The 15,743-nt window shown below is 37.4% G+C and overlaps 1 protein-coding gene across 6 annotated transcripts in view; it reads left to right on the forward strand.

Annotated features, from left to right (window-relative positions):
* Positions 1-15,743, forward strand: part of nav2a (neuron navigator 2a) — a 77,154-nt gene that overhangs the window by 40,963 nt on the left and 20,448 nt on the right. For 4 of the 6 annotated variants that reach the window (XM_081359708.1, XM_081359709.1, XM_081359711.1 and 1 more), the window contains 5 exons: positions 7,375-7,504; positions 8,599-8,899; positions 9,922-10,618; positions 11,980-12,396; positions 13,943-14,008. In XM_081359708.1, the coding sequence (XP_081215834.1) occupies positions 7,375-7,504; positions 8,599-8,899; positions 9,922-10,618; positions 11,980-12,396; positions 13,943-14,008 (1,611 nt within the window). Of the gene's footprint in view, positions 1-7,374; positions 7,505-8,598; positions 8,900-9,921; positions 10,619-11,979; positions 12,397-13,942; positions 14,009-14,769; positions 14,821-15,743 lie in introns of all 6 variants that reach the window. The other 2 variants (XM_081359713.1, XM_081359710.1) reach the window with 2 other exon arrangements.

The raw sequence follows: 15,743 nt of genomic DNA on the forward strand, positions 1-15,743 counted from the left end.
ATATATATATATATATATATATATATATATATATATATAATTATAATTAAAAAAATTATGTATTTTTTTCTATTGTTTGCAATACTTTTTTGTAGTTCTTGTTTTAATATATATATACAGTATACATCATGGCATAATTTAGTAATGTAAATGACTGAACTGATTTGAATTCCCTTCTCCGCACCAGAACAAAAGATATTGTTTCTGTGTTGGACCATTTGCATAGATCTGATGCTGACTCATGCTGCTTTTGAATACGATCAAGACTGTTCAGAGAAATCAACCTATTGTGTTACATTTAATTGCATTTGACCATTTCACACTAAATTATTGTGTTTATTATTCAATATTTGGGAGGACACTGGGCAGCGTTTACCTTTAGGGTTACCCCATATACAGATTAATATATGCACCCTTCACCCACACTACAGTGTGTCTTGTTAGGACTTGACCACAGGACGAGCACATAGGGGAATTCCTCTCTATCTTTCCCGTCTCTTTATAGTCCTGTCCCCTCATTTTCTCTCTGTCCCCCTCAGACTCCACACATAAGAGGAAATGTACAGCACGATGATGAAATGATATAATATGCGTGTTTCTTGCACCATAAATAGCCTCCCTCTATTTTGGACGCTTCCCCTCCCTCTTTTCTGAGAACAAGTCCCCTCCACTGTGCTGAGGATGTTGTGGTTAACCTCCAGGCTCTAAACATCTACCACTGTCTCTGCTGCCCTGAAACTCATCCATCTCTCCCTCTCTCTCTTTGTTTCTCTCTTTCAGCCAGATCTATTTGTTATCTTCTTTCTTTTTGTTCTCCAACCCAATCATCCTTCCTTATTTCCACCACCCTTTTACCACACACCACATTAGTCCATTTAGTCTTTTCCCTCAGTGCACATTAGATCATGAAAGCTTCTCTGTGAATTCAGTATCAGAAGTTGTTGTTTTTTCCCAATTTATGATATGGGGAAGTAAATGAGACAATATAGTTAGATGTTAAAGCAAGCAGGTCATATGGCATTTATTGCATGAAACTACTTTGTTTTCACTGTTTGCATTAGAGAGATGCACAGGATTTTATGTTGATGACTTGATTCAGTGTATTTAAATTGGACATGTATTACATTTTTGTAGCATTTTATTGTTTTTTTTGTCACTTTATCAAGACATCTTAATTTATTTTTTCTTAACAATCATTGCTTAACAATATTTTAGTATTTAAAACAAATGCATATTAAATAATTATATTATATGACTGTACTACAGCTTCACAATACATCTGTATCCCCATTCTTCTCTGTTAATACACGCTTTAAAGGGATAGTTCACCCAAAAATGAAAATTCCTTTCTCACCCTCATGTCATTCCAAACCCGTGGGACTTTTGGACCTCTTCAAAACCCAAGTGAGGATATTTTTAACTAAATCTGAGAGCTTTCTGTCCCTCCATTGACAGCTACACAACTACCACTTCGATGCTTCAAAAAGTTCATAAAGAGATCGTAAAACTAATCCAAATGAATTGAAAAGCCTAAATTCAATCTGCTCGTCATATATTTGTGTCATATAGATTTTGTCTTTTTGACTAAACCGTATGGATTCATATGGATTAGTTGCATGACCAAAAAAAATAGTGAAAATAACCTACATTTTTGACGTATAGGCTACATTATCTGCAACATGGGTTAGAAACATAGCTATCGTAAAAGTTACGAAGAAGGATCAGAAAATGAATTTCATCGGAAGATGGGCATCTTTTAAATCTATGCCTGCCATGTGAAAATATAAAAAGCTAAAGCATAGTGGTACATTGGTACTCCTGGTGTGAGTAAAAATCCCCTTTTCCAATATATGGCCCTATATGGAAATAATAAATATTGCCATCAGTTAATCAAACAAGTCATTTCTCTCTTTTGTTTGTTGTATTCTTAGAGGAGACACTCACACCACGTGATACTCCTCACGACGTGATGATATTATTTAAAGCTCATATAATTAACTATGAATCATCACGATATTTTGTAGCTCACTAATGAGGGGGAAACATTTCACAAGTCCCTGGCGTCTCCTGTTTTAAATAACACTTCTTCTGGCAGGAGTGGTGATAAAAGGGAGAGAGATAACATGAGAGAGGCCCTGGGAATAACACAGCCGTGCTTCTCTGCCACATGTTTGAGTGTAAGAGGTTTTTAAGGTCAGAGCACTTCAGATGACCCCGTTCTGACCTCTGGAGAGGCATTCAAATGACAGAGAGCAGCCAAACTGTAGTGAACACTTCTCAGACTGTGAGTAGATTGAAGCGTAGGAAAGAGAGAGACAGAGTGTCTTACATTTTCCTGGGCAAGTGCAGTGGATCACATGTGTGATGTTGTACGATCCTTCTTCCCTCCAACCATCAGTCTGATCTGGCCACAGCACACCTGTGCAGCCGGAAGACACCTGGGTATTTAGGGCCTCCAATCTCTCATCTGTATGTGTGTGTTGATGTGGGTGTCCTGACTGGGGCCTCTGATATACACATGGTGATGAGCTGAGTTTTTTTTTTTTTTTTTTTTTTTTTCTCAGATGCCAAGGGTTGAAAAATGTTCCGCTTTGTGTAAATCACAGCACTCACAGCAATCACTTTTTACCAAGCCGTCCAATCGCAGTGGCTAAAAACACTTTGGTGGACACAAGGCCTTAGAGACTTCTTTTAAAAATCCTATTGACTCCAAACTTTTGAACGGAGACATTTTAATGATAAGCTTTTATTTGCAAGAAACCTTTTCTGATCTGGCCATGAAAAAGAGAAATTCTTCCTTACCCAAATTTCCTCCTTGCTCGCATCTGTCAAGTTTCCTAGTGCCTGAGAAAAACTTTGGTGTTCAGAATGAACACAATGCCCTGGGAAACAAGGAATCTGGAGATTTAAGTTTAGGATTTGAAGCGTTTAGAAAGCAGACAAGTGATGAGTGACTTTTATGTAATACTCAAACTGGATATATCAAGGTTTATTTGCATGTTATCAGTTGTTTTTAGAAATAGTTAAAAGATATAGAGCTGGTAGTAATGTACAGAGAACACGTCATCATTCCTTCTAAGTATATGCTGATAGAGAGATTATTTGACATACATTTAACAGATGGATCTGTTCTTCTCAGGGTAAATTGATATGGTGGAACATAAACTCCACTTATGGGGATCTTCATCGCAGTAGTATTTCATGTGTGTGTGTCGCTGTTTATATGCATTAGTCTGCACATTTTAAGTGTGATTACACACACACACCACAGGTAACTGGATCAACATGATGATCATGCTTAAGCATTCAAAGCAGGCAGACCTCATGACCAGATACAGAGAAACGCTAAGCATCTCACATACAGAAATACACACGATTCCTTCAGCCCATGAGGGAAGCTCTGTTGCTAAGGAGAGTCGGGCAGATGAGAGTCTCTCTCTGTGTGTGTGTGAGAGAGAGAGATGGGGGGGGGGATGTGAGTGCTAAATTCAATACATATGTGTTTGTGTGTAGGTGCTGGACTTCAGAGAATCATCGAATCATTCAAAACTGTGAAGGATTTTATTTTGAACGGGCTCTTATTAATTTCTTGATCAAAATTGACTCTCTTAACTGTAACTTTTTTGGGAGTTTATAAATCTGTGTGTAAGTAATAGTTCTGTCATTACATTAAAATATTTTACATTCAAGTACATTACTTGTAGGACTCGCACTCATCTTGTCATTTCCAACTTTTTTCGTCTGTGGTCTGTGTCCTTGTTGCTCTTTTCCATTCAGGCTATATTTCAAGTTTTCTATAGCTGTGACATGTCATACCATATGTAATGTCAACAATGAGACATGAAAACCAATTATGGTCAATGCCATTCAGCGTTGGGGAAATTTATTTTTAAAAGCCATGCGTTACAATATTGTGTTACTCCCTAAAAAAGTAACTAATTGTGTTACTTAGTTACTTTTTGTGGAAGGTAATTTTACATTACTTTTGCGTTACTTTTTCCTCACCTGGGCTGGGCTTGCTTGTTTGTTTTTCCCCAAAAGAGAAATGAATAAGCCTCGAGTGAAGGAAATGTGAATTCTCACCTGTACAGTAGAGGGCGCAGCTCAAACAAACACTTCAGCTGTGCTGACCCTCTGGATTGCAGGAGAATTCCTATTTTCTGCTTATATGTTTGAACTAGATAATCGAAAGTCAGCAGCAAATGCATTGGTTAATAAATTGAGATTAAGTACATAAAGTATATTTGTGTTATTTAACATTCAAATATTGCAGGTTTGCGTAATATTCTGAGTTTTCATATTCACTGTTTTTATTCATTTTGAGGAATACTAAATCTGTTTTTGTGCAAATGAGATGGGTAAATGCCTGCTCACATTAGGCTACAACTACAATATCAATGTTAACACAGCGAACACAACGCCTCTGCACTTTCCTCAACATGGGGACAGGAGAGGTGTCAGTCAGTAAATGAGAAAACAAAGTAAATTTGTAAAAGTAAAGCAGATATTTTGAGGTAATTTTAAAAGTAATGCATTACTTTACTAGTTACTTGAAAAAGTAATCTGATTACAAACATGAACAAACCTGGCACAACACGTCTAGAGGTGCCATTTTTGCATGTAGGAGGACATGAATGACTTTTGAGAGGGGAGATTTTTCAACAAATAAGGACTTAAAATCCAGTTCCTCACATGGCTCTCTCATATGGATTGCTAATGCACAAGTCATGTGTAACGCCTCAAAACATAGTAAATATTTGTTGAGCTTCAACAAAGTTACATTTCTGGAAACATTTTGAAGTGAATATTTAAGCGAATCAGTTCAAATGAACCGTTTAATTAAAACGGATTTGTTCGAATGAATTGGACCAACTCTAAATCAATGCCTGATGGTAAAAGAGACCTTGATTTATGAAACAAATTGGTGAAATAGTGCATGTAAAAAGGGGGAAAAACGATAACCACAGGCGAAAGAATAAAAAGCCTCTTTGACCTCTCATCGTTTTGTGGTCAGAGAGAGCTTTGTCATTCTCCGACCGCAGAGCTGAGCATGGAAAGGTCTGGAATGCCCCAAACTGTTTGGGACGTAACGGTCTTCTTAAAAGCCTGCCAGTTAACCTACTCCACCCCACACACACACACACACTCGCCTGGTTTAACCCCGACGCCCTCCTTCCCTGCACTAAGGTTTATTGCATTGATACCAGATTGTGTGAGGGGGTTTTGAGAAGTGGTTAAAAGCCGTATAATCAGTATCTTAATGTATATTTTAGTAGAGAATTTGCTCCACAAGCACAGAATATATATATATATATATATATATATATATATATATACACACAGTATCTTTCTTATGCTAGCCTTTTCTGCTATCTGTCAATATATAAATATATATATATATATATATATATTTTCAGATAATTGAAGGTCTATGGAAAAATTCATCGAAAACTGTATAAAATGTTTGTATAATTTTTTTAATTGGAATTATTATTATTAAAATAAATAAACTTTTAAATCTGACATTACTGATTCATTTAAATACTAGTTGGAAATCATGAGATCTATCTATCTGTCTGTCTGTCCGTCCGTCCGTCCGTCCGTCTATCAGTCACATTTTTGAAAACCCTTGTTCTAAAAACTGCAAAGGGCATTTTGGGTAACTTGTCTAGACCCAGACAGAACATGCAGAATTTGTGTTTTCTATTTTTTATTTAATTATTTTTATGGGAAAATCTGTAGATTTCTGTAGAATTCATTTAAATATGGTAAAACAATATGGCTGCCAACTCATATTGGTAGGTGAAAGCATAACAACACAATTATTTAGCAAAATACTTTCAATGCATGGGAGGTACAGTGTGTGAATGATGGTTGTGATTCTCAGTTAAAACAGTTTCTTTGATAACCATCAAGATTTGTGTGTGTGCGTGCTGAAGTAAGTGACGTCACCCTGCAGGTTTTAGTGGAGGTGCTGTTTAACGCAGGTCTGCTGGTTAGCCTGTGTGCTTGCTGGACACAGTAATGGCAGGGTAGTGAGCCAGAGAGAAGCCCTCATTCAAGCTCACTCAAAACGCTGATCTCTAATTAGCATCCTAGACCCAGTAGGGTGGTTCCTGCATGTGCATGTGTGTGTGAAAGCGAGAAAGAGTGTGTGTTTGTGTAAATGTGTGTGGTTTTTTGTCTTTTTGGCCTCCATTATCACTGTCTCTTTGTCCTTCTCACGCTCTGTTTGTCTGTGTGTCGAAGTGTGTGAATGTGAGTGAGCGTTTCTCTGGGTTCCCGATCCATTGCGAATCCAGCGATCTGCAGGGTTAAAACGTCCCTCTCAAGGATCAGATTACCAGAGAGAAACAGACAGAGAGAGAGAGTGACAGGAGGTTTCAGGGAATACATGGATTGTCGTGCAAGTTAAGAAAGGAGCGAGGAATAAATACAGCAAGAAGGAACTTTTGTATTAGTGTGCTTTTTGAACATTTAATATCATGAGGCATTTTTTCCCTGAAATCAATCTCCTTATTCCCTCCCCGGCTACCGGCAGTCATGGACATCGAGTCAGGTAGAGTGTGTTATGTGTGTTATGTGTGAGATTTCAGGAAAAACTGTGTTTTTTAACAGCTTATTTACAAAACCTTTTTGTAGAGCAAAAGGAGTTGTAGATTTGTAGATTCTGAAACAAGCTCTTTAGGGTTTATAGGAGGTTGGGCGGGCATCTGTTAAGACTTACTCAGGGCAGATTTTGGTTTAAGGGATTCCTCTCAATCAAAGCCAGTCTATATGGGATCTTTGGAGACATCAGCGCTGCTTTTTGAGACTTGAGATTTCTGATCTTTATGTGTGTCTGCAGTTATGTCAAAGAGAAAGTTTACATGATAAAAGCATTTATACTAAACTTTGATGCTGAGGTGTCGTCAAACGTCCATGCAGCAAAAAACGAGAAAAGGATAGCAAAAGGAAGTATGTTGTTGCACTCTCAGGATGGATGAATGGATGGATAGATAGATATTGAGCTAGTGTGTGTTTGTTTGTGTTTTCTTTTGTTGTCATAGTACGGTCTGAATGATGATGGCCACCCGAGAGCCAGGGATGCTGTTAAACACAGCGATCAGTTACTCTGGTTAGCCACTGTGACCCTCATCAGATCCAAAAATGTACAGTCATGTGCAATATTAAAAGCCCATCATATAGTGTGGGTTTATTGCTCTGATGTGGTTCAAAAATCACCACTAATGCTGTTTTTTTCCCAGTCCAAAGATGTGTTTCTATATAATGTTTCTGCTGATGAACAGAACTTCATCATTCCATAACATTCATATATTTGGAAACAAAGGCTCATATAATGTCTAAATCTTTTTTTTTTTATCTCTCTTTCAGTTGGGATGACAGCAGTTCAGTCAGCAGTGGGATCAGTGATGCTATTGATACTGATGACATCAACACCAGCTCCTCCATAAGCTCTTATGCCAACACCCCCGCCGCGTCCCGTAAGGCCCTGAATGGACAGGTATGACCCGCGCACATTTACACACACATACCATAACAGTACGCATTTATTTATGAATAATAATAACATTACATATCTGTGCATGCGCCTTTGTGTAAAACCTGAAAGTTTTAGATCTTATAAGCACCAAACTGCCATTTTTCGGTTAATTACTCAGCTCAACTCTATAAAAATCGTACAGAAATGTAGTGTATAGAAAATCTTCTGGCTTTGTTAGAGATGCAGCTGTACATTGATGTCAAAAGCATAAACTCTCAGTCCCTTTTGAAACTTGAAACATCAAACATCAAGTTCATCAAGAAAAAAGTTATTTACAAAATTGCGATAGTATTACTTTTTACTGTATTTTTGACCAAATAAATGAAGCCTTGGTGAGCATAAGAGACTTCATGTTCAAAAACATTATAGTATCTTACCAACCCTAAACTTTTCAACTGTAGTGTAACTGGACTGCAAAAACAATGTTTTTTTTTTTTTTTTATTATTAGTTTTCAGCCATTTTTATTTCTTAATCCCCCCTCTATATAGCATTTATTTGTGATCCAACTACATCTTAAACACAAAGAGGTTGTCCTCCGGTGCTCTGTCTGTCCACCCCCTTTCTTTCTTCTGGTAAAACCCTCTTCTTTTTCTGTTTACTTGAACCCAACTCTCACATTCCCCTGCTTAAGACCCTCATAAAGTGCTAAATAGGTGGAGTTGTGTCAATATTTAAGCCAAAGCAATTGACATGCCTCTTTGCAATAAAACAGTGGAACAAATAAGCGGTTAAGAGCAAACAAGTTTGACTTCAGGACTATAATTTCTCATTATATTGAAATGCTAAGTTTGGTAAGTGTGTGTGAAATGAAAACCTGCAAACTCTAAAACCACTAAATCTACTGGAAGTTGTGATGCATTTGTTGTTTTATTGACATTGTAATACATTTTGATTATAATCAAAATTATACAGGTAATCATAAGGAAATATATTGATAACTGATAACTCAATTCTGAAATTTGGAGTCTAATTACCATATAATATGTGAGTACTTTCTAATATTGATGTATTTATAATGTTGATTTGAATTGGGTATTGTTTTCCATATCCTCAGACAGACACAGAGAAGCATTCAGCAGGCGAACGCAACACTGCTTGGTCCAGTGAAGAGGTCAAGAAGTCGGATGGGGGTTTGGATTGTGGCATCAAAATGGATGGAGGTCTGAAGTGGCGGAGGAACCCTTCGGATGTGTCGGAGGAGTCCGATAAGAGCAGCTCTGGACGGAAAGCTGCACCCATCTCTCAGACCGGCTCTTGGAGGAGGGGCATGAGTGCACAGGTGGGCGTGACCGTACCCCGGACCAAAAGTTCAACCGGAACAACGGGAAGCGGCGCGATTAAGACACAAGGGACAGGTAGGTGTTGTGTTTCCTAGAATGTTCTTAAAATATTTCAGCTGTAACTGGTCAGTGGTGGGGTTTTTTTAATCGTGGAATTCAGAAAAGTTTCATTTGCGGCTTCACGATTTAATCAAATAAATATAAGCACTGATTGTTTCAGAGTGAATCGCAGCGGTGTGTTTTTTTTTAATTATTATTATTAATACATGATCCAGAGTTTTCAGTGTCTCTATTCACAATAAAATCTCCACACGAAGTCCATCCATTCATATGTTCTTGAGTTTGAAATGCTCGTAACATACATTTGGGAATGCAGCATGCACCAAACTTGTAATGAGGAGCACTTATAAACCAACTGTTGTCAACAAATGAGTAGCTTTAAGGCCTTTCCGCCAAAATAAAAGCATGAGAGTTTAACTTTTGAAAATCAAGAAAGTACTGCAATTATTATTATATTACAGTTGTACTGTAAAATATGTTTTCTTAAATACTGTTACTTTTATTTGCAGTGAAATATTACAATACCAATATTTCATATTTGTTTAATATTGTTATTTAGTAATAATAAAAATCATAATAAAAAAATAATAATTATTATTATTTAGTGTTATTTATATATAATAAAAAATGACAGATTTTGCAGCCCTAAATAAAAGCATTCTTTTTTTAATAATTTTTTTTTGTCAGCAATTTTTATCAGTTGTTCTGTTAAATAAAATTATTCTTATTTTTTATTTTTTTTGCACTGAAATATTACAATTGTAATATTTCTTATTTTGTTTAATATTTCTTATTTTGTAATAATAATAATCATAATATAAAATAATAATAATTTTATAACAAACAAGCACAGCAAACCTAGAGCTCTTTTTTGTTGTTGTTGCGCATTTTCAAATCGCAGTTCGATTTGTCCCCCCCAAATCATGCAGCCCTAGTTTAATTTAATACACAGTGAAATCCCACACACAGTGTTGACATTATCTGCAAGTGTTGTGCATTATCAGCTCTTCCAGCTGTAGCGTTCTTTTCTCCAATAGGTAAAACAGATGACGCTAAGGTCTCAGAAAAAGGCCGTATGTCTCCCTCTTCCAACATCGTCCAGCATTCTTCCTCTGACGCCGGTCGAAGCAGCGGAGACGAAGCCAAGAAAACCCCAGCAGGTCGAGTCCCCACAAGCACATTCGGTTTCAAGAAGCCCAACGGCGTCCACACTGTGGTAACCACCTCCAGCATCACACTGGTCACAGCGAGCGGCGCCACCATTACCAGCGGCTCCGCCACCCTGGGCAAGATTCCCAAATCCTCCGCACTTCTGGTTGGTGGGAGAGGGTCTTTAAAAGGGGCTGTGGATGGTTTATTGCCCCCTCAGGAGGACGGATACCTGTCCCCCAGTGCTCGTTCAACGCTGCAGTACCGTAGTCTACCTCGACCGTCCCGCTCCGGGGCCGCGGCCCGCAACGGGAACCGATCGTCCACAAGCAGCATCGAGTCGAGCCTGAGTTCCCGAACGCCCGTCCTTACTACCATCACAGCCAATAAGCCGAGAGATTCTGCTCCTAAAACCAACGGGCACGCAATCCAAGCCAATCAGACGGACAAAGAGAAGGGCGTGACTTCAGAGATGGACAACCTGAGATCCAGTCCGATTGTTTCGGGAGGAGGGGCTGCTACTATTCCACAGACAGCGAGGCAGGGGAACAAGTACAGTGAGGTCTCGTCCCCTACATTGCGAAGGTACAGACAGGGCGGTTTAACATACCACACAGAATTTCATCCTTATAAATCTGAGTTTTCATTGACGCTTCCTCAATTAATGGCCCTATTCATCTTCTCAGTCCACACTTACATTGCCAAACATGTGAAAGAAGGAATGAGTTTTTGTAACCTCCTCCAGTTCCATAGTTAGGGTCTTTCTGAAGCCGTTTTCTTAACTTGCTTTATGACAGTCATAGATCACGACTGTTCGGGGGGGCTCACGTTTTTTGCTGCTCGTGTTATTGATTATTTTAATCTTTTCTCACTATTTTTAAGGATAGAAACATGCTTTTTTCTCTTCAGCTTCATGGGTTGAAAGGGACATGGTGAACATTAAAGGTTGGAAATAAAGAGAAGTATGGCTTTGCAAGTATCAATCATATTTAGTATACTTGCACATTGCTCATACTTCGGTGTTTAACTCCTTCAGAATTTTTTTATGGATGATAAATAGAGGGGGAATTCTCATAGACTTACATTGAAGGAAAGACCAAGCCATATAGAGAGCAGAAAATTATACACTCCGATACACAACACCATTCATATTTTTTGTATAAAAAAAGTATTTTGTTAATATACAGTCAAACCAAAAATTATTCAGACACCAGATATAATTTTTTAAAATTTATATATTTTTTACTAGTGGGTGCTGGACACGATAGTTAATTTATGTAAGTGAGGATAGCAAAATAAAGTAAACTGTGACATGTTATACCCAAAAAATTCTTCATGCAATGGACTACCAGTAAAATGTATTAAAATTTCGGACCAAAAATTATTCAGACACTTTGACCTGACCATGTTTTCTTAAGTGTTTTTTCTTTAATTGCTAATGCGACCTTTTTACACCAGACTGAACAAAATTAAGCATTGCTTGGTAATTTATTGACCTAAAGTGGTATTATCTTATTGTGTACTTAACCTAATTCATTTGTGACAGTCTAACAGAAGGATGGCCAAAACCAGTGAAATATCAACTGATTTGTGACCCTGGTTCACAAAACCAGTCACAAGGGTCAATTTTGATCATTGAAATTGAGATCATCTGAGAGTTGAATAAATAAGCTTTTTACACATTGATGTATGGTTTGTTAGGATAGGACAATATTTGGCCGAGATACAACTATGTATTTTTTTCTATTGCCACAAATGCCTGTGCGACATGTGACTGGTTTTGTAATCCAGGGTCACTTTTGATAACTCTTTTGAGTTCTTGTCATATTTTATTACCATTTTCTAAACTATAGCGAATAAACTGTGATAATGTGAGAAATATTGAAGGTGTCTGAATAAATTTTGGCTTGACTAATTGGATTTTAATAAATTCTTTGTTCTCTCAGACTATTTGGAGGTAAGGCTGCCAAGCAAGCCCCAGTCACCACTGCAGAGAGCATGAAAAACTCGGTGGTTATCTCCAACCCCCACGCTACCCTTGGGCACACCCAGTCCTCCGGCGGGCCCTTGGACTCCCCCTCCACGGTGCCAGGTAGTGGCAGCAGCAGTCCCCTGTACGGGGGTCGCGGCGCCAGCGTAGGGGGCAGCGAACAAGCTTCGAGCCCTGGCTCGGTGTACTCCACGGGCACAGGGACCTGGGGAACCACCATCAGCAGCTCTTCGGCTCTCGGGTACCCCTCTGTGAGCAGCATGCACACCAGCAGCGAGTCCATTGACATGTCTGTAGGCAGCGGGCATCACCGTGAGGATGTTCACCCGGCACTGATGAGAACGGGTAGTGCCAAGACGGGCATGTCAGAGAGGTGAGTCTGGAAGAGAGTAGGAAAAAACTTGTTTTATCTCCAATACTGGTCTGGAATATTGAAATATTGTGATGTATATTCAGAATTTATAGTTTGGTAACACTTTAGTTTAGGGTCCAGTTCTCACTATTAACTAGTTGCTTATTAGCATGCATATTACTAGGATATTGGCTGTTTATTAGTACTTATAAAGCACATATTAATGGTTTATTCTGCATGAACATATCCTACATCCCTTATAAAACCCAACACTTAAACTTAACAACTACCTTACTAACTATTAATAAGCCGTAATTAGGAGTTTATTTAGGCAAAAGTCGTAGTTAATAATTAGTTAATAGTGAGAATTTGACTAAAATGTGACCTATTTCTAATCAGAATTACAGTATGTTTGATTCTGAATTAGAATCAGTGTTTTTATTCTGAAATGTCACAAAGTTTTAGGGGGTAACCACAATTATATGTGGGAATGAATCTTCTAAATGATTATTTCCTGTGTGTACGGAATCCAGGAGTCACTCCTGAACTCACACTGGCCTAGTAATGGCATTAGAAGAAGAGACATGACAGCTGCAGTGTGTGTGTGGTCTTCGAGAATCAGAATTCGAAATCGGAATGCAAATCCAAATTAGAATTCTGTTTTTGATTCGCATTCTGATTTGGAATTACTATTCAGTTCATATTTTCTATTGAGTTTGTTGAAACGCCACATATATCAGTGGTTCCACCTGGATAAATGAGGTTATATATAAGTGTGATTTTCTGAACTCTGGGAAAAGTCATGTAAATTAGATTTGAGTTCAGATTGAAAATGGATAACGTATCTCGATTCAGATTCTGATCACACAATGTTATTCAATTGTTGTGATTATAATTAGCTCAATTACGGTAAATTGTAAGTTATAATTTAGTTCTGATTAAAAATTCAGAATATCCACATACACACTGCAAAGTTTTAGGCGTGACTACTGCATTTAAATGCTGTGAATCCCCTACATTTCTGGTTCATACTATGATTCAGTTCATACTAAGTTAGTTGGTGTTTGTTGAAAAACCCAAATGATGGATAAACTTTAGGATTTCAAATTTAAATTAATCAATCATCGTTCTATCACAGTGCTCATAAAAACCTATTTAAAGGAATAGTTCACTTAAAAAAGAAAATTCTGTCAGCATTGCTCACCCTCAAGTTGTTCCAAACCTGTATGAATTTCTCTCTTCTGCTCAACACAAAGGAAGATATTTTGAAGAATGTCAGTAACCAGACAGTTGTTGGACCCCATAGACTTTCATAATAGGAACAAAATATCTTCTTTTGTGTTCAGCAGAAGAAATCAATGTCTTACAGGTTTGAAACAACTTTGAAATGACAAATGATGACAGAATTTAAATGTTTAAAGGAAAACTATTCCATTAACACACTTTTTTTAAAGTTGTGATACTGCAGTGTGGAAGCCTCTTTGGGTGTCTCTAATTCTGTATTCATCTCTTCTCCAATGATCTTTTTCTCTATCAACCCTCTCCTCTCCCCTCTACATTCCCCAAGTCCCCTCTCCTCTCCCTCTGCGAGTCCTAAATTCAGCCGTAACACATTGCCACGGAAGCAAGACAGGTAAAATGTCCCATAGCTTCTGGGTCCACTTCTGCTGCTTTTTAATACTGACATGGCTTTGTGTCTTTGTGTTTGCGTAATTTTATACTGTAGTTTTAAAGACTCATCAAAAATCTAAATTGGGGTTTTGTTCTTAGTTTTGAGGCCATCTATGCCAAGTGAGGTCACCACAATTTTGCCAAGTAAAACATGTCCCTGGATCAACATATTTTGTTGATCCTGAAACAACATTCTTTTCCAGAAATCAAGTCCTAACCCTATCCATAAGTTATCCCTAAAATCAGAGGGAAATGATAGGTGAATAACACTGATGTAGAAGCATCTAACCCTGGTTGTAAGCCTAAACTTGACATAAACCGTAAACTTGTCCCTCAGCTCTGATTTAGACCACTTCTATTCCTTATTGCAAACACAGTATAACAAAAAGCGTTTATGAAAAACATTGCCTTTACCCTTCCTTTAAGCGCACCCTTAACATTTTGTCATAACTGCTGGCAATTGTTACTCTAACCACGTCTAGTGGTGAAATCCATAACTTTGCTCAATCAAAGCCTTCATTACAAATACGATTTATTTGCCTTAAAATTAATGTGACCGCACAGTCAAGATTATTTTTTATTCTTGGTTCTAGATTAATCAAAGGATGATCACCTTTAATAGTGCAATTATAATTGATTTATGCCTTATTATCTGTCTGGAAAACCATCCCTCATGATTAAGTTCCTCTCCTCTCTCGCTGATTCATTTTATCCATCTCTCAGCGATTCCTGCAGTGATAGAAGCACGCTTCCCAAGAGGGGACTCAAGCACAGGTGCATTGTGGGAATATGCCGATTTTACTGCAATGACACTCACGCTCTCCTCCTTTCTGTTCTCTGATCTCTCGCACATGCTTCCATGTATTAATATGCAGTGTGGCCACAGTTTTATTTTTGAGCACTGTTTTCTGTTGCAGTTTTGGTGTGAGCGCATGGCACTTGTCACTTTTTGTACAGAGTTCGTATCACATAATGTACTGTGTGTAAATTAGCAGCTTTTTGGGAAAATTTCTGTTTTTCTTTCCACAGTTTTATTACTTATTTGTCTGCAAAGTTGTAGCACAATTTTTATTCGTAATCTTCTCTTTTTGCAATTTACTGGTGAATTCTGAATAATAGTTTTTTTGTGTGTGTGTGAATGCAAAGTATATATTACACATTAATTTTAGATATCTTCATATACACTACCGTTCAAAAGTTATCTTATGTTTACCAAGGCTGCATTGTTTAGTAAGACATGCAGTAAAAACAGTAATATTTTGAAATATAATTGCAATTTAAAATACCCGTCTTATTTTAATATATTTTAAGATGTAATTTATTTCTGTGATGGCAAAGCTGAATTTTCAGAATCATTACTCAAGTCTTCAGTGTCACGTGATCCTTCAGAAATCAAAGCTCAAGAAATATTTCATATTTTTATCAATGCTGCAAAACAGTTGTGTAAATAAGTACTTTTTGTGTAAACCTCAATACAAATTTTCAGGATTCTCAATGACTGAATAGAAACAAAGTTAAAAAGAACAGCATTTATTTGAAAAAGAAATCCTTTGTAACATTGTAATGTCTTTACTGTCACTACTGATCAATTCTATCAACACTGTTTCATAAAAACTTTTGAACAATAGTGTATTATGGCATAATATTTAAAATACAATGCTATACAATTAGAAATATATATATACTAAAGTGTCTTT

Source organism: Scardinius erythrophthalmus, assembly GCF_964197995.2.
Source record: "Scardinius erythrophthalmus genome assembly, chromosome: 2".
Taxonomy (NCBI): domain Eukaryota; kingdom Metazoa; phylum Chordata; class Actinopteri; order Cypriniformes; family Leuciscidae; genus Scardinius; species Scardinius erythrophthalmus.